Genomic DNA, 17,305 nt, shown 5'->3' on the forward strand with positions numbered 1-17,305 from the left:
GTTGATAGTAAATAGCCCCTATTTTTAATGTGGAAGTTATACTTATTCAAGGTGTAATCAACAGCCGTCCATGCTGAATTCGTTATCAGTACACAACGTGAATTAGCCATAAATACGTTATTCTAGTACAGTTTTCTGAATAGTTGTTCTTTCGTCGTCCACTCGTACAAATACACTGAAATACACCCGTACTGTAGAGGCGTTGGTTGAACCCTCTCGCGAATAAGTTGCCGCGTATCCCTCAAAAACACCAAAACACAGTCAGTTATCTTCTTCAGTGCAAAAAATTGACGGTCTTTTGGGTGGCAGTTTGCAGTCTCGCTTAGACTGCAAATGTGACACGCGACGACTCAGCCACAGCGCCGCCTTCGTCTGTCACCATCACCCCCAAAGCATCCGACACCTCCTGCCATAGATGCCCACCCATCCCGTGGTGCATGACGCTCTTAAGCCGGGGTGTCCATCGCATGCAAGAACCGCGAGACCGAGATTGACTCCTCCGTCCACGTCAGCTCTGGCAATGACTCACCCAAAGGGTGCACGGGGTACTCGATCTCGATGGGCGAAGGACAGACTTCTAGTTTGATGAAACGCGGATTAGGTTGCAGACCTACTTCGTCGTCGTCGGCATTCGTATTATCTGTGAGCGCATCGACCCGCACCGTGACATTTAGGTAGAGTGAGACCTCGCGCAACTCGCGACAGCGCCTGACAAGGATATTCAATGCATACAAGGATACGGGGGTGTTACGCGACCCCAAGTCAAGAATTTGGAAATGGGGACATGTACGAGCGAGCGCGGATATGTCGGCATCGGTGAGTATGATTGAGGTTGCAGGGCCGGGAGAGAGCACGAGAGTGCTAAGGCCTGCAAGACCCTGGTGCGCGAGTAGGGGGCGAAAGTCAAAAGAGGAGGATGGGAGGCATTCGCAACGCCAATAACAGTACTCGCATTTCTCGGTTAGGATGACGTGCTCTAGTTTTGTGTTTGCGTGGATGAGAGATGTGAGTGATTGAGACCAGATGTTGGCTGGGACGCAATGTCCTGCATTGAACTGGATTGTTTTGAGGTTGAGGGATACGATGTTGGAGGAATCGAATTTGAGGATTCGGAAGGTGCGCAGGAAAGATATGAAAAGGTCCAAAGAGTCATCAGATGAGATGTGCAAGTGAATGAGTGTGGCAAAGGGCTGGGGGATGCGAAGAGGTGTGATAGGGATACCTTTGAGACCTAGCTTTAAGGTCAGGGATCGGAGAGATGGCCAGGGTGCAATGATGTTAAGCGTGGTGCTCGAGACATCATGCAAGTGGGATGTCAAAGAAAGCTCTGTAAGACCATCAGAATAGCTGATGAGGAGGGACTCAATTCTTGAGGGATTTTTGTCGGTCATGAAGATGACTCTGCCCTTGATCTCGAGAGCTTTGAGACGGGGAGCAGAGGTAGGTAGTGCAGAGATGATGGCTTTGCGAAATGTTAAGAAAATATCATCTGACGAGAAGTCGAGGGAGAGGATCTCAACTGTGGGTAAGAGGAGTTTGAGAACTGGGATATGGGTCACGGAACAATCGTTCCATGCGAGGGATCGTAGCTTTGGAAAGAGGGGTGTTTTTTTTTGGCACATGCAAGGAGGGAAGGGTATGCAGCCTTGTCTTCCCATAGTTGGGAGAGAATCCGTATGCGGGAAGCGAGAGCCAATGGACGGAATGTATCAGGAAGGAGCATGGAACATTTGTACGAGAACATAAGAGGCTAGAAGTCTTTCAGATTAGAATAAAGAATATCGAGTGCCAAATCGCGAAATGCACGGCAGGTGAGTGCAAGTCGAAAGATAGAACATCGATCTTGAATTTCCGGTGATGGTATGAGATCAGGCAATGAATGTGAGCAGAAACGTGGTCGTTTATCATTGAATACAAAATTAAAAGTCACTTCCAGGATCTCAGTTATGCAAAGACACTGGTGCATGTCAAGAGTGAAGTAGGTGACTTGAGTCGATTTAGATTAGCAACTTCAAAGTGCAATACTTATAGGAAACTCCTGGAAACCTTTGCACAACAGAGCGAAACAAAGCTTACCCTGTTCTTCTGCACTCTCCTCGCCGTCTGGCACAACTGAGGGCATTCTAATATCAATCTGACCCTTGCGTGATGCGTGCAGTTATATTTCTCTGAAAAGTCATCATAACTGTGGATCGTTGATATGGCTTTGCATATGGTTGTTGGTTGGGATGGAAGTTGGAAGTAGCTATATTGTATCTCATCACGGAGCTTGAAGCTTTGCATCGCATTTGTTATGATTGAAACATACATATTATGTTGCATTTGTGTCTTTCTTGACAGTGTGACTGTTTGCCTATGAATCTGCTTATTTCATTATCACTCTTGAAAAATCCAGTGTGCATACACGCCTGCTTGTACGAGACACATCCCACTTATCTCACTAGTCACACCATTTGCTTTTGATTCTCTGAGCTGCGGAGTCTGTAATGCTTGCAGAGGAACCACTTAAGGACCGCAGCCACTAGTATATGTCAAATTGAAGGTGTACACCTGTTCTCTGAACTACTGGTATGCTGTCTATATTCTAGTTATGGTCATAATCCATATGCTGATGAAATACGCCAGCCTCCCAGTCAACCCAAACCACGGAAAAGGTAGAAACAAACGCTTTTTATTGACATCGACGGGACTTCTGCTCCGGCGAACAGCTTAGAGCATCCCAGGGAATCGCCGCCTGCCATTCGTACAGAAGATCAATCTCAGCACGCTTTGGATATCCCACCTCTGTCATCGAGATAAGAAATCAGAATATGTCGACGTGGAATGACAGGGAATGGATATGATTTGCAGCTCGACTCTCGAGGAGGGAATGATCAAGTGTGACAAATGCGATAGGTCACATGCCCGGTCACACATCGTAAACCAGCTCAATTTGTTTCACGACTCCCATGGCCGCGTCAAAACGTCATCGCCATCAGAATCACAAACCCTACAACATTACTGAAGCTGATCTTTGCGGATCTGAATCCGTGTTCATATACATAAAAATTCTCTAGATGATGCCATTCCAGAACATTCAGTTGGTCGCCGAGGCGTTTTCGGCGTCACCCACTGCACAGTGCAGACAAAGCCAGAAAGTGGTCGCATGGAAGCAGCAATGGCCTATCCTGCACGCATAGCCGGAGTAATTTGAAGGAATAGAGCCTCTTTGTGCGTCGAATGTAGCAGTGCCTCACTGCTCAATGTGCCAGAAGGCGAGAAAATTAAGTCAAGGTATGCTGCTAACTCATCGTTGTCTAAGAATGATCATGGTATACTGCTACTTAGATTTCAGATTTTAAATCTCAGATCTGGAGCAAGCACCGACTGAGTCATGACCGACTCTGCTGACGGAACAATGGGCGCTTTTCGTTCTTGTGTGGGTCGTCATTTTTCTACTTTACACTGCGCTCTTGTTACCATCTGGTTGCATGGTTTGCCTATTGTGACTGCTGAGCGCTGAAACTTTTGTTACCTTGACTCTACAGTGGCTGTAGATCCAACATCTACAGTCTGAGTTACAAGATCTTCAAATTTTTCTCGTCTATTTAAGTAACTTCCGCAGATATGCCAACATTGACACCTCTGCAAACGTTTACGTTATCGCGTGCTACGACTAAGGTAAGATATTCACTGTCACTTGACATCTAACCTATGCTTACGTTGTGCAAAGCTGTTTGATAAAAGGTAAATACCCCAGACACCTGCGTTATTGTGTGCTACGACTGAGAGTATCTATTTAGTATAGATCCGCGCGACACTGCTATTGTTGTTATACCCGAATTCTTGTTCGAATACGTAGCAAACACTGAGTTTTGAAACCTATTCAACCACGAGAGGTAATACTCGCACCTGACTGATATTTCTTCTGCACTCGACTGATGATTCCGCCTCACAGTCCTCCATGACGACACTGCCATCCCCACTGGCCGATGTCACGTCTAGAAGTGCAACCGCTGATGTTGCACAGCTTCGCACAGAGATCGATGAAGACCTTGCTGCATTAACTGAGTCTACGCGCATCCTTCGCTTTCGCAGGAACGGTCTAGCTCCCATCTCTGGCCTCCCAAACGAGATTCTCACGGCTATCTTCGAGTACTTAGAAGAAGAAGAGCGTCTCGATGGATATGATAGCGAGGATACCCCTGCTTGCGTAGCAGTTACACACGTCTGTAGACACTGGCGCAATGTGACTCTCGAGTGCCCGACTCTTTGGAGATTCATCAGCTCTTCCTCTCCTTTTTGGCTAGATGTCATGCTTGAGAGGTCGAAGGAAACTCCTTTAATTGTCAGGTACTCCATTCCGATGCCGCTAGACAATTGCTTGGAGAAAGTCCTTTCACACCTACTTCGGATCGAATACCTCGAATTTCGCTCATGGTCATGTGATGTCGTCCGTATGATCTTATCTCAGCTGCACCGATGCTTAAAACATTCAAATTCTGGGCTAGAGATGCCGCGTTTTTTCCAACGGGACTCATATCAGGACCCATCTTCCAAGGACAAGTACCACTACTTCGGGACGTCGAGGTTGACTACTGTGACCTCAGCTGGTCATTATGCACTTTTGGCGGGCTTCGAACTCTACGTGTGGAAGGAACACGCTTGCCGGACCTCCTTTCAGCTCTGCGATGTATGCCTGCCTTGGAGCAACTTACGCTTGACTCAATAGAATGCAACGAAAGAATGATGTTCGATCCAGTGCCACTCACTCGGTTGAGACATATAAAACTATGCGCTACCTCGTTTCGAACTGCTGTCCCTGTCTTCGCACATCTAGCCCTTCCCGTCGACGTCAGGATTTCTCTACGTCTCCTCTCAATTCAAGGGCCTAAAACCTTCTCTGACCTGTTTTCGGCTATATACAAGCACCCTGGTGGACCCAGTCCTGTCTTGCGGTCGCTACGTGCCACCAATCACAATACAAGGTATATGGCTGTCCAGTTTAGCACATCGAGGACGATCAAGAATCCTGATGGCGATGATATACGACTGTCGATCCAATTCTTCTTTGACCTACCCTTCATAGTTCAGCCAGATATCGTACTCGATATATGGCAGATCATCACCCAGCAGGGGCATCAAACCTTCTTTTCTGGCGAGCTCGAATTCATCCATTTTGAGGGGTTCCTGGGGTTCATTTGGGGCTTAACCGCTGCGCTCCGGATTGAGGGTTCGTCAAATGTGACGTTTCCCTCGCTCCGTATTCTGGAGCTTCGAGATATGGTGCTCCAAGATGACGAACTTAAAGACCTTCGGGACATCTTGACAATGCGAACCAGACATAATCTCTGCATACAAGACCTCCGACTCACGCTATGCGATAATTTTACGGTTGATCAGGTGCAGCTTTTTAGGGAAGTGGTTGCGAACATTGATTGCGATCAATATACTCTTATTAATTGTGGTCGGAGTTTGAGAAAGAGGCTGCCCTGATTGCTGCGTAGACGGACGTTTTGATGTATTTTAGAGTACTTCTAACATATGTAAGGACTGAACAGTTGATCCCGCAATTCGCGTAACTCCCATGTGCGTATTCTACCTGAGTTCCATCGCCCAAGCGCTCAGTGTGTTAATGTCAATTCATGTGTTCGTCGTTCTTATCTATATGTCTGCTTGAGTGATCCTTCATGTTTTCGAATGCAGTATACAGACTCGTCTCTTATTGTAATTCATAGTAAACATCCGAAGGTGAACGGTTTGCTTGTTGATGGTAATAACGACGCGGTTTCCTTGCAGGTGTGATGTCCACCAACGAGTGAACCACTGTCTTCCTTCTATCGGCTCTGCCTACAAGACTGTACCCGATAGGTCCCAGTTGCGTCTCGTGCACGCGCAAGCTGGTGGTTGAATGCTACATGCCGCATATTTCAAATTACACAAAACGGAGCCAAAATTTTGCGGAAAAGTGTCAAAAGAGAGTTGTCAATGCTTGACAGATTGGCCAGGTACATCCACAAGTTCTGGATGGGTACGAGAGCGTACTGAGATATTGCAAGGGAAGACCATAGGGGAACTAAAACGATGGAACTGTTAGTGACGGGAAGATGGAATGATACGAGAAAACCAAGTACTGAGTGAGTCCCGTCGTGAATTTAGGGGTGAATTCGATCACTTTTCCCTGGTCATCTTTGGCAGAAGAAAACTCCACCGTGGCCAACATAGTAACAATAGCGGACCACACAGAGGCATCAGCGGTATATCGGCCTGATTAAAGAATGCATTAGCTTTAAACGATAATGAAATAACTCAACCCACCTGGACATCCACGCCGGCCAAAACCGAAAACATATTCAGCAGGGTCGTCGTCTGTCAGCGCATTATTGACGTCCAGGAACCTTTCTGGTATAAAGCTAGATGCTTCGGGGTACCGCTTTTCATCCCGTGAAATGCACCTGCAATGTAACGTCAGTATTTTGAAAGCCAGGCCTAGAGAATCGAGCTGACCACGTGTTGCATATGACAGTTGCTCCTGATGTACAATATCATAAAATATCTGTTCGCTGGACGACAACGGCAGACCTTTTGGAATGAAATAGCCATCGAATATATCGTCACTTGAGGTGGCATGTGGTGTGCCTATAAGATTGTTTTCAGTGAAGGCGTGATCACTCGGTAGGGAAGAATACCAATGGGCAAAATGGGGTGCCATCGCAAAGTTTCACGCAGGACAGATTCAACGTAGGGTAGCGAGGCTCTGTCTTCAAATGTAGGCAAGCGATCCTCTCCAACCACTGAGTCGATCTCCGCTTGTGCGCGTCTTTGAACAGCTGGATACAATACCATGGCGAGAGCAAAAGTCATCAAGGTCGACGTGGTCTGTGAAGAGGTTGAGCAGCAGACAATATGATTCGGATATCTGCTGACCGTCTCATATGAACCTGGATAGATGTCTATCAAGGAACAATATCCCATATAAAGAGTTGACGAACCTATAATAGCAGTAGTAGCTGCTTTCTTTAAAGCAGTCTCGAAGATGGGTTTTGATACTTGATCTGAGTTCTCCATCCGCTGCAAATTGTCTGATACCATTGAAACTTGACCGAGGGACAGGTTTTCGGCCTTAGCAAGCACGCGATCAACATCTAGGACTAAACTAGATCAAATAATATACCTACCATATGCTCCTGCGCATATTGGAACGGCAGGTCCGTCATTTCAGTCATACGACGGGTCGAAACTTGAGAATCGCGTTTTAGCGCGGATCCCCAACACCAGTCAGGTAACCTCAGCACTGCATCAGAGCGTGGAATGTCAAGTCTTTTCTCATAAACGAGAATGAGCTCACGGAAGGGGAAGATTTTAAGTAAGGTTGCTCTCTCTGGGGTTAACATCTCAAGGCCAATAGCCATTGCATTTTCTACGAGTCGAACCAGAGGATCGCCACGAGGGTCAGTCTGGTAGCCGTATACCACTGACATCGCAACTGATGACGAGAATCTACGGACAGGTTGGCAATTATCCGATGTTTACAAACACACCGACTGACGTTGCGAAGTGAGAATGATAATGTTGAGGGTCATCAATTAGGTTGTCGATCATCTCACGAGCCCGCTTGATCTGCGTTGGTCGAAACTTAAATGCAGAGTCGGGACGGAAAGTTTGCTGGAAGAGTCGCCGGCAAAGACGCCATTCGTCACCATAAGCTGTTAATGAAAAGTTGACCGACCAACCAAATCTGCCCGGGCTGGTACTTCATGATGATTAAATGTAAGAATGTTAGAAGAACGTACGGTTCGAGTGTGGCTATGTATGGTCGATCGGAGTAAATGCGAGAACGCTTGTCCATTAAGGCTTCTGCAATCTGCTGAGAATTGACCACCACGACTTCCTGACCTGCTAGAAGTCGCACGAAAACCAAGTCTCCTGATATAATGATTTGCACCACATATGCACCATACTATCTCCCCACATACCGTAGGCAGCACCCCATTCAGTATAAGTCAACCAAGGCTCCTTGGTGTTGATAGATAAGACGTTTCCTAACAGTGGAAGCGGCACTGGGCCAGGAGGAAGGCAAGGTTTATTCTGTCTGTTAACAATGAACCACGCGAAGGCTTTTATGACAACAAAGGATGCGGGGCGAGGATGGCAAGGCGACCATCAACTAAAGGAAGCATGGTCAGAACAATGCGTGGGCAAACACCCAACACATGAAGCGGATATTATAACTGCATGGAGAGCCGCTTACCAAGCACTCTGTACAACTGGTCGTTTTGTAGGCTCGTGATCAGCTTGGCTAGGGTCGGAGTTGTTGACATGGACCTAATATTGCTCAGCGCTCAGCCTTCTTGTGTTGTGATCAAAGTTGGCAACAGGGATAAACATAAATCTTATCGCACGCTTCATACGCATGGCGGACATGTGGAGTTCTGATCTCTGGCTCGGATATCTCTTGTATTTGTATTCTTTCGGCTGCGCACGTCCTCCCTTCCAGTGTGTTTGTATTTCGTTTATCATAGTGTCTAGCTCTAAGCTCGGTAGTCTACTGTTCCGGTTCTGCTATTACACGTTGACGCTTATTGACTGATTATTGTTTGCTGCCAAATCCTGTCCACCATTTCTTCTGAATGAAACTGAGTCAGACTTTTGTTACTTAACAGATTTCTATAAATGCATTCATCTTCATCCTGCGATCTTTCGGTAAATATTGTTATGTTTACCGTTGCCAATCTGTGTTTGTATCCTCGTCATAATCATGCCTTGTATTTCTTGAAGCAAGGTTCCTGGTCTGTTGGCGGATGGCTCTTAGATCATCTTCCAGTGAACCGTCGCCAGTCCGCAACGTCACATCCAAAACATTTGTGAACTTAAGACCATCTTTCATGTATTGAACTCGTCTTAGTAACCGTGATAATCTTACAAGAGTATCTACCTCAGTCATAGTAGGTCGGTGATGTTTACGCAACTTGGATTGGTAGCCCCATCGCAACTCGTGCAATAGGCTCCTTCACATCCGCGTCGACGCCTAAGCCAACGTATGCGGTGTTCGGCTTGTCTTTGACAAAGTCGGGAGGATTGATACCCGCGAGGAACGTCTCTGCCTGTTTCTTGACGTACTCGGTATTCATGGGTGTCTGTGGGACCGCGCCGATGTACATCACTGAAATACATCGGGTTGCATTGGTGTGATCCGTAAACCAAGAAACGCAGAACGTACCTGCCGAATCTTCCTGACCGGTGTGCTCCTTCTCGACGGAGTGCACGACATCCTGTGGATTGTGCTCGCATAAGAAATAATGGAATGCAAGGGAGGGGAAACATACGCAGTGCCAGAAAACCATATCTCCCGGATTGACCTTTGGCACGGACGTCATTGTCTTCTCAAGCCTGAGGTGCGGGTGCAGTTCTGGCGTCGGACGCGGACCAGAGAATCCGTTTGGAAGAATTAAGATACCAGGGAAATCAGGGGTTGAGATGTCTTCCGATAAAGTCAGCCTGAGCTAATGCTGTTCAAAAAAAAATGGACGTACCGAACACCCAATTCTCTGGCTTGAGAATATCCTCCGAGTCGAACGGAACGGTGGGGCGGAAGAATGGGCGGAGAATAGTGTATGCATTTGAGAGGACGAGATCAGGGAACACCCGGAGCGTTCCCTGCGTCGGAGCAGCCTCACTAAAATTATGACCATGTCAGGTCTGCTGTGTGATTGGGATCGAAATTTTGTAGAATACAAACCTTATGGCCAACCAACCTTGGAAGGACCTGAATATAGTCGCCTGGAATAACAAAGATTAGGTAGCTAAAAGGACAAAAGAGATACCTACCTGTCCTGGTCTACCATATAACGAGCTCCGGGCATCCAGACGACCCTCAAGTTCATATGGGTCGTGCGCGCGCCAGTCACCACTGAGAATATCAGCGTAGCATTTACGGAAGCTTTCATCCTCCCAGCGCTCAATTGCACCACCTTGCGTACGCTCAGCTATCTCAATGATGATTAAATTTTGTGACATGGAACGCACCATCAACGTGAGGGGGGAACCTGTCCCATCCTGGGCCAGGGTGGCGAATACGGAATCGGTCGGCATACACAAGGGGAACATTGAGATCAACGCCCTCGAGTGGCTTGCCTGACTTGACATGGTACTGCTTGTTTAGCCATGCAGAAGCCTTGAGGACATTTGGGTGTGCGCGAGCTTGCACTTGTGGACGCGTCCAACTAACAGAGTGACTTGAACATCATTCAAAATGATCGTAAAAACATGCTTACTACAGCATGAAGAATTGCTTGTCTTCCTCAGGGAATCCTGTTTGCCGTATTAATAACGTATTGTGCGGAAAAATTACTCCATACCTTCAACATGGGGATTGGCTTTGACGAAGTCATCAAGGGCAGTCTTCCACGCTCGGGCTTCACTATCATCAACGACATCCTTAATGACGACAGTGCCTCTGCGCCGAATAATATCGACTTCTTCAGTGGAGAGCCTATCGAGGTCCTCATACCGGACTTGGGGGATATACTATGCACTTGGTCAATTTGCATAAAAGCAAGGAGACAAGATGGACGCTCACATCTGGGCCAACTTGCCCAATCTCGGCGGTACGTTTCTCGAGCTCTCCGAGGAGATCCTTCCAAGATTCTGTGAGACGCTTCTCATAGTCGGGCGTAGCCTCGACTATCTGGCGCTTCAAGTCAACAAATCGCTCTGGCCATGGAGTGCTCTGCATTTTTCTGCGGGGAATGTAGAAAGGTACTTGCAATAATGAACTTCCAGTGACCTCGAGCTTATATCCTTTTTGTGATATAGAATGTTCATGCTTATGAAATGATCAGGTGAACCATTTCCGATATTACAGAGATAAAAGGAGTTTCCTCGGTGAATATACGTTTTATGATTGGGTGCGCCGGAGTTGGAGGATGAGTGGTAAGGGGCACGGGATTACAGGACACTATCGGGGTAAGAACAAGACGGCCCGGTAGGATTTAGATTAGTCCGATAACAAGGTGTTGCATTTTACGGTGCATGGAGTGCAGTGTATGTATCACAATGTATACAACATTAGACACGGGCACCGAGCAGAAGCGCAGGCGCTTGCAGACCACATGTCTTGTACGCGGGCGAATTTTCTTAATCCTATAGGTTAAGCATTCGCTTAATAAGTATCTGGGAATTTTCAAGTCTAATTTCATAACATAAGAATACCTTACTGTTCACTTGTTGAGGACGCAGAGAGAACGAAGACGAAGGACTACAAACTCAGTCAGCTAGAAGCTTAATGGAAAGCCGAACTCCGACTCATGTACAGCACCACGTGATCAATATGCATACTTATGTTTGGCATTGTTTGACTCAATGCTCACCAAATTCTTTCCAGTGCACCTCCGATCGACTCTACTTCGACGTTGTCGCCATCGGCCTCAACAGCGAGCTTGACTTTTCTCAGCAGTTTGCTTCCTTTGCTTTAAAATCGATCTCATGCTTGTGAGCCTAATTTTCTGACTTGAAGTTCTGTATCATTGACACGGATCGTGTTTTTGATCTAGCCATAACTTTGAAATCGTGTTCGATTAATGTCGTCTGGAGTTATCCAATATCCATCGATAAACCCACAAAACAGCTTTTTAAGGTGTCCCTCTCCGTAAATTCCATAGGCCAATCACTCATATAACCTGCAAGTTGCAGCATGTTTGAAGATGATGAAGACTCTCTCTTTGGCTCGCCGCCTCCGTCTCCAGTTAGAGGTAGGTCACCGGCGTTTCCCGCTAAAGCAGCCCAAGAGAGGGGCACAGGCATAACACAAAATGTGGGGGCCATTGCACTTCCTGGTTCCCATATGTCATGTTCTGAACTACCAGCCGACCTATTAGCCTTGCCGTTCGGCGGCTTTAGCACTCGCGAGCCTCCCTCACATGCGCTGCCAGTGAAAAGCACCTTGCAAGCGCAACCGACGCGATCGCCTCATGTTACCTCGTCGGTACCTTTTTCGACATCTCGCCCCTCTTCGAGGGCCACGGGAAAACGGAAAGCAACGAAATCACAATCAGCAACACCCCGTCCTGCACCCCCGCCTATACCGTTCCCTGGCCCAGATGAACCACTACCTTCTAATTTCTTGCGAAACCAGGAAGCATTATTGGGCATAGCTGGCCTCGTCGGAAACGTGAAGCCAACCAGCCTTCCACAACGAACAATCCGCGGGTCTACGCCTTCTAACCCCATTGTCATTGAGGAATCTGATCTGGCGCACCTGCCTCACGTCGATTCTAGTCAGCTCACCTCAGTCAATGGAGAAGATGCCATTGCCTCCCTCATCAGACAGAAAAATATATTTCCCGTGTTATCAAGCATCGTGAAACTCCTGGGCAACTCTCCAGCTGCGTCCACACAATCACTATCTACTAATGATCATGCATCTCCGCGCCCATGCAGTGAGCCCGCAACGACTGCTCCACCCCCACTGAAACGTCGCAAACTCACAAGCGTCCCTGCTGGTGCAGTGGAGTGGGACGTGCCCTACCCATTTCCTGAAGGTGAGGGCCCTAAGGCATATCACGCTACATGGGAGCGGGAGCGTGCGAGGCATCTAATTACGCAGCTTGTGGAGTCGATCAAGGGTGCTTTCGAGTCATCTCCACTTGATGACGATCAGGTTCCACCATCTTCTTCTTCGCAGTCATCCACGAGCGTCTCTAAACCCTCCAGGCATACCTCGTCACCTTCTCCTGTATCACCTACAACTACCAATACCTTTCAACATATAATTCCAGACTGCACCATTGATCCTGCACTCTTGCTATTTCCGTTCCACCATCAGTCACATATAATGCATCTTCCCCGGTTCCCGCACTCGTTCATTCTCCGGTTACATCTACCGATTCGTCTGATGGGGCTCTCACCCCGCCTGCATATAATGATCAAGGTGCATTGTCTCGAGGTAGTTGGATGGCTGAATATGCTCACCTGTTTCACGCGAATGGCGTAGATTCAGTCGCTGCTGCCAAAATGTTGTTGCAGTTCGCCACAAGACCTATTGTACCTTCGCCTCCTCCCTCACACACAGACATTTCGCCGGCAGTACTCACGCCATATCCTCAAACTACCCCATCCTGTTTCTCGCCATTGACGCACCTGCAGCCAGTCTCTCCTCAAATATCTCGCTCGCCGTCTGTCCAATCTATGCACAAATCGACTCCTTCCGTTCCTCGCCGTGCCGGCTTCAAGGCGGTTCATAAAGAAGATATCCTCAGCGCGCACGGGAACGTCGCCGGCAGATCGTTGGAGAGATCGAGCGGGCAAAGGTGGAGTTATGGGAGACGAGTATTGAGGGAGGGGTGTTGGGGCATCTGATGAAGGATCCAACACTGTCTTGATACAGTTTACTTACGAGATCGACGTGTATTGCATGCGGTGGTAGCTCAGCCCGTTCCCAGAGCCATGCATTTACTGTTTTAATGCTATACAGTATATAACTACCACTACGGCACCGCTCCTGAATTTGCATTGAATTGAAAACTTGTTGAGTGAAGAGTAGACAGCCTTTGTGCCACGTGATCCCGACGCGTCGCGTTCGAACTTCAGGGACGTAAACATATCTCAACAAAGGTTCTGCACACCTTCAGACGTGCTGCCTGTGGGTATACACGACCATCACCACTACAAGATCGCAATGGCGCCCGCTCGCAATGCCCAGCTTGATCAAGAAAAAGAAGAATATCGTGCTAGCATTGCCGAGGCCCTCCAGGAAGACGAAGACCCACTAGCTGCCTACGACGATTTTGTGAAATGGACTGCACAGCAGTATTCTGCAGATGATGTGACATCTGGTCTCATCGAGCTACTGGAGGAGACCACCAGACGGTTCAAAGATGATCTGAGGTACAAGGGCGATCTCAGATATCTGAAGCTCTGGTCGGCATATGCGAAGCAAGTCGAGAGGCCGACTATAATTTACTCATATCTCGTAAAGCACGACATTGGGTGTGTATATGCGCTACTTTATGAGGAGTATGCTGGGGCACTGGAAAAGGAGGGAAGGTGAGTGGCTTGTATACCTTCACGCTAAGCGCGGGTTGGGTGAACCATGATCCAGACACACTGAAGCTGACAAGGTTTTCCGTATCGGGATCACGCGTAACGCTCGTCCAATCGAGAGGCTGAAGAAACGTTATCGCGATTTCCAAGGAAGCCCTTCGTCGTCTAAACCCACACCCATCACCTTCCGACCGAGTGGGTCCCAAGAAATCGATGCCCTCCGCCGTAATCCCCTCAAGAACCATAATCCACCACCTGCTTCGTCCTCAAGTACTTCGAAACCATCATCATCCTCTAAATCTAGTACTCCGCAAGCCTCTGCATCGAGCCCTAGAGCTCATAGCCGCTATGCTCCGATGCTCGCTCCTCCAGTCCCAGGGAGGCGCCCAGAGAAACTGCGCTTCAATCTCTCATTGCTTTTTACTGCAGACGGCGTTGAATACAGCGCCGCTGAAGTGCGCGCCCGCTCCATAGGACTTCTCAACAAGAAGTGGGGTTCCCCCCCACCTTCAGAGTCACGCGAGACCATCCGAGTGAACTTCAACGATGACGGTACACGGAGCACACAGAATATGGGGTACGGGAAGCGCAAGAGCATTGTGACTTTAGGAGAGCCAACAGTCACGATCAATACGAAAGAGGCGCTGGCAGATGTGTTTGGAATGTATAACTCCCCGGATAAGACTGTGAAACGGATGATGCCTGGGAGCAAGCATGCGCCGGTAAAGAGGATTGAACCCATGACAGCTGCAGTAAGACAGTCACCACCTGTTGTCCAAGTGGAGGATGAGAATGCTAAGACACCGGGTAAGCGGAAATTCACTTTATCCTTGGGGCTCATTTGTATTTCTATGCATGAAAGGTGCATTCAAACCCTTCGTTGACGAGAACGCGAACCGCAAGGAGAATAGCACCCCTGCGGTAAAGGTGCTAAAAAAACACTGTTTTCCTTCATTCAACGCTAAATCTGCCAGTAGTTCAAACCCTTCGTGGATGAACCCCCAAAACAATCATTTGTTACTCCTGACATGGGTCGGCGCGCTCTCACAACGAAGGACAGCACTCCTGCTACCTCTTTTAAACCTCCCGCCACCCTCAAAGCCATCTCCGAAGAAAATTCGGGGCGAGAAAACGAGAACGTCAATGTCAAAGCCAGTGTATTCTCGCGCGTCTTCACTCCCGTGTCTCAGAAAGAACCCCTCACCCGACCCAACTCACAGGGGGCGAAAGCTAGCCCTCTGAGTGAGAACGCAAGCATCTTTCAGCCTCCTGGTTCTAAACCGGAGGCAGCACCATTCGTTGCATTCGTCGACTCCAAAACGCCTTTCAAGGTCTTCACTCGTCCGCCATCATCGCATGATGGTAGTGAGAACGCAGGACACGTTTTCACCCCGAAACCGAGCACGTTTAAGGCGTTTGTGGATACTAGTACTGTTGCCACGTCCTGAGAACCAAGCAGAACGTGAGGCTCCTCAAGCACCAAGGACGCCGGCGTCCGAGATCTACACCGATGAATCCAGTGATCCCGCAGACGACCCTCAGCAGAACTTCTCTTCGAGCGACGAGCCTTTTGAGGATGGGTATATTGAGGGAGAACCTGATGTACCCTTCTCCTCATCTTCAAGCATCAGCGATCAGTTCGAAGAAGAATACGAGGAAGAGCAACCACAACCTCTTGGAGGTCGCTTCGGTAGGATAAACGTAATGACGCCCATTACAGAACGTACCTTCGAGTTTAGTACTCGCGGATTCCCCACGCCGCATGAGAATGGCGCAGTCGAGGCCGCAGAACGACTCGCTGCAGAGCTGAGAGAGGAAGACGAACGTGAACGAGGATATGTGCACGACGGGGAGGAATCGGACTCATCGTTCGCTTCTTACGACCGTCCAGGATCGGTTCCGCAATATCAGCCAGCAGAGCTGGAAGTGATCGAAGAGCGCACAGGAACGCTCAGTCTCTCAGACGCTCTGGCGGTAGTGTCTGCCTTCAGACCATCGAACCCCTGCAATCCTTTCGACCCCGCAATTATGTCCACGCTGCTTTCCCTCTTACCTGGAGACGAAGATTTTCACGACCTGCGAGGGCAGGACTCAGGCATGCTCGAGGGTCTACAGAAGTTCGCAGCCAAGAAGAGCAGGCGAGGGAGTGGTTCAAGCTCCAAGGGGTTCGATGACGATGTGTTTATGGTCACCCTGGAAGGAAAGAGACTGAAAGTAGTGGGTAAATTGGGCGAAGGCGGCTTTGGAGTAGTATTTACAGCTCGAGACGTTTCGTCCAAGAACGAAGATGACGAGGACGAGGACTTGGATGAAGACGATGAGGAGGAGGGATCTTCGATGCTTGCTCTGAAAGTCGTGAAGCCTCGAAACCTATGGGAATTTCACGTCCTACGCAGAATCCACCGCACGCTCCCTGAACCACTCCGTCGTTCCCTCATCTTACCGTATGCTCTCTACGCGTATCGCGACGAAAGCCACCTCCTTATGCAGCTATGCCCGCAAGGCACCCTGCTCGACATCGTCAACCGTGCTGGCACTGCTGGCATCTCGCAGCAAGGCGCGTGTCTTGATGAGCTCCTCGTCATGTTTTTCACGATCGAGATCATGCGCTTCCTTGAAGGAATGCACAGCGCAGGGTTCATCCACGGCGATCTCAAGATTGACAACTGCCTCCTACGCCTCGAAGACGTTCCAGGCGGTGCGTCTTCCCTCTCCAGTATATACCAGCCCTCGGGTGAAGGTGGCTGGAAATACAAGGGCATCAAAGTCATCGATTTCGGGCGAACGCTCGACACGTCCCTCTTTCCTCAAAACCAACAGTTCGTTAGTGACTGGCCAACAGATGCACGAGACTGTTTTGAGCTAAGGGAGCATCGACCCTGGACGTATCAGACTGATTACTTTGGTCTCGCTGGCATCATCTACTGCATGCTGTTTGGCAAATACATCGAAACTTCATCCATCACCTCTCAATCCCCTTACAAGGTCACGACGCCGTTCAAGCGCTACTGGCAGAATGACTTATGGACGAGGTTATTCGATCTCTTGCTCAATCCTTGCCTCGTGCGCCCGGATGGCAAATTGCCTCTGTGCGAGGAGCTCAGTGATATAAGACATGAAATGGAGGGTTGGCTGCAGCACCACTGCAACCGGAGTAGTAACACGCTCAAGGGACTACTAAAAAAGATCGAGCTTTCGGTGTACACTGGGTAAATGAAACCTTACTTTACCTATAATTCATATGTTCATAGTTCAGCTATTTGCTCACGTTCTGTATACACACCCT

The 17,305-nt window shown here is 48.5% G+C and overlaps 7 protein-coding genes across 7 annotated transcripts; 3 read left to right on the forward strand and 4 right to left on the reverse strand.

Moving 5' to 3' along the window:
* Positions 1–286: 286 nt before the first annotated feature.
* BJ212DRAFT_1333069 (uncharacterized protein) lies at positions 287–1,871 on the reverse strand. Its single transcript, XM_041334831.1, has 3 exons — positions 1,521–1,871; positions 478–1,462; positions 287–443 (listed from the first exon to the last, which is right to left on the reverse strand). Exons 1-3 carry the CDS (start codon positions 1,573–1,575, stop codon positions 323–325), a joined length of 1,161 nt encoding a protein of 386 aa, XP_041196468.1. The 5' UTR covers positions 1,576–1,871; the 3' UTR covers positions 287–322.
* A 2,072-nt stretch (positions 1,872–3,943) lies between these two features.
* BJ212DRAFT_1477576 (uncharacterized protein) lies at positions 3,944–5,475 on the forward strand (the record flags this gene model as incomplete). The annotated part of the gene is made up of 2 exons (XM_041339571.1): positions 3,944–4,424; positions 4,454–5,475. 2 exons carry the CDS (start codon positions 3,944–3,946, stop codon positions 5,473–5,475), a joined length of 1,503 nt encoding a protein of 500 aa, XP_041196469.1.
* A 233-nt stretch (positions 5,476–5,708) lies between these two features.
* On the reverse strand, positions 5,709–8,073 carry BJ212DRAFT_1546837 (cytochrome P450; the record flags this gene model as incomplete). The annotated part of the gene is made up of 12 exons (XM_041341877.1): positions 5,709–6,246; positions 6,298–6,434; positions 6,487–6,511; positions 6,562–6,618; positions 6,669–6,858; positions 6,907–6,920; positions 6,972–7,101; positions 7,158–7,273; positions 7,328–7,479; positions 7,529–7,717; positions 7,773–7,905; positions 7,956–8,073. Coding segments are annotated over 12 exons (1,452 nt in total), but the record flags the coding sequence as incomplete, so codon positions are not given.
* A 767-nt stretch (positions 8,074–8,840) lies between these two features.
* On the reverse strand, positions 8,841–10,798 carry BJ212DRAFT_1333099 (uncharacterized protein). Its single transcript, XM_041334832.1, has 10 exons — positions 10,559–10,798; positions 10,338–10,506; positions 10,254–10,290; positions 10,006–10,202; positions 9,808–9,950; positions 9,719–9,759; positions 9,513–9,655; positions 9,306–9,460; positions 9,200–9,251; positions 8,841–9,142 (listed from the first exon to the last, which is right to left on the reverse strand). Exons 1-10 carry the CDS (start codon positions 10,712–10,714, stop codon positions 8,940–8,942), a joined length of 1,296 nt encoding a protein of 431 aa, XP_041196471.1. The 5' UTR covers positions 10,715–10,798; the 3' UTR covers positions 8,841–8,939.
* Positions 10,799–11,216, reverse strand: BJ212DRAFT_1333105 (uncharacterized protein; the record flags this gene model as incomplete). The annotated part of the gene is made up of 1 exon (XM_041334833.1): positions 10,799–11,216. A coding segment is annotated over exon 1 (202 nt), but the record flags the coding sequence as incomplete, so codon positions are not given.
* A 2-nt stretch (positions 11,217–11,218) lies between these two features.
* Positions 11,219–13,610, forward strand: BJ212DRAFT_1333108 (uncharacterized protein). Its single transcript, XM_041334834.1, has 4 exons — positions 11,219–11,469; positions 11,532–12,789; positions 12,927–13,212; positions 13,236–13,610. Exons 2-4 carry the CDS (start codon positions 11,672–11,674, stop codon positions 13,356–13,358), a joined length of 1,527 nt encoding a protein of 508 aa, XP_041196473.1. The 5' UTR covers positions 11,219–11,469; positions 11,532–11,671; the 3' UTR covers positions 13,359–13,610.
* On the forward strand, positions 13,591–17,232 carry BJ212DRAFT_1457058 (Mad3/BUB1 homology region 1-domain-containing protein; the record flags this gene model as incomplete). The annotated part of the gene is given in 5 exon segments (XM_041338874.1): positions 13,591–14,019; positions 14,075–14,826; positions 14,882–14,946; positions 14,997–15,452; positions 15,469–17,232. 5 exon segments carry the CDS (start codon positions 13,655–13,657, stop codon positions 17,230–17,232), a joined length of 3,402 nt encoding a protein of 1,133 aa, XP_041196474.1. The 5' UTR covers positions 13,591–13,654.
* Between the last annotated feature and the right edge of the window lie 73 nt (positions 17,233–17,305).

Source organism: Suillus subaureus, assembly GCF_016647635.1.
Source record: "Suillus subaureus strain MN1 chromosome Unknown BJ212scaffold_6, whole genome shotgun sequence".
Taxonomy (NCBI): domain Eukaryota; kingdom Fungi; phylum Basidiomycota; class Agaricomycetes; order Boletales; family Suillaceae; genus Suillus; species Suillus subaureus.

Coding starts and splice junctions, on each gene's coding strand:
- BJ212DRAFT_1333069 (XM_041334831.1), bottom strand. CDS start 1,575: ATGGAACGATTGTTCCGTGACCCATATCCCAGTTCTCAAACTCCTCTT. Junction 1,463..1,520: donor TCAAACTCCTCTTACCCACA/GTTGAGATCCTC, acceptor CATTTCGCAAAG/CCATCATCTCTGCACTACCT. Junction 444..477: donor GAGTCAATCTCGGTCTCGCG/GTTCTTGCATGC, acceptor CCGGCTTAAGAG/CGTCATGCACCACGGGATGG.
- BJ212DRAFT_1333099 (XM_041334832.1), bottom strand. CDS start 10,714: ATGCAGAGCACTCCATGGCCAGAGCGATTTGTTGACTTGAAGCGCCAG. Junction 9,252..9,305: donor ATATGGTTTTCTGGCACTGC/GTATGTTTCCCC, acceptor CACAATCCACAG/GATGTCGTGCACTCCGTCGA. Junction 9,143..9,199: donor CGGTCAGGAAGATTCGGCAG/GTACGTTCTGCG, acceptor GATGTATTTCAG/TGATGTACATCGGCGCGGTC.
- BJ212DRAFT_1333108 (XM_041334834.1), top strand. CDS start 11,672: ATGTTTGAAGATGATGAAGACTCTCTCTTTGGCTCGCCGCCTCCGTCT. Junction 12,790..12,926: donor CCTGCACTCTTGCTATTTCC/GTTCCACCATCA, acceptor GTCTCGAGGTAG/TTGGATGGCTGAATATGCTC.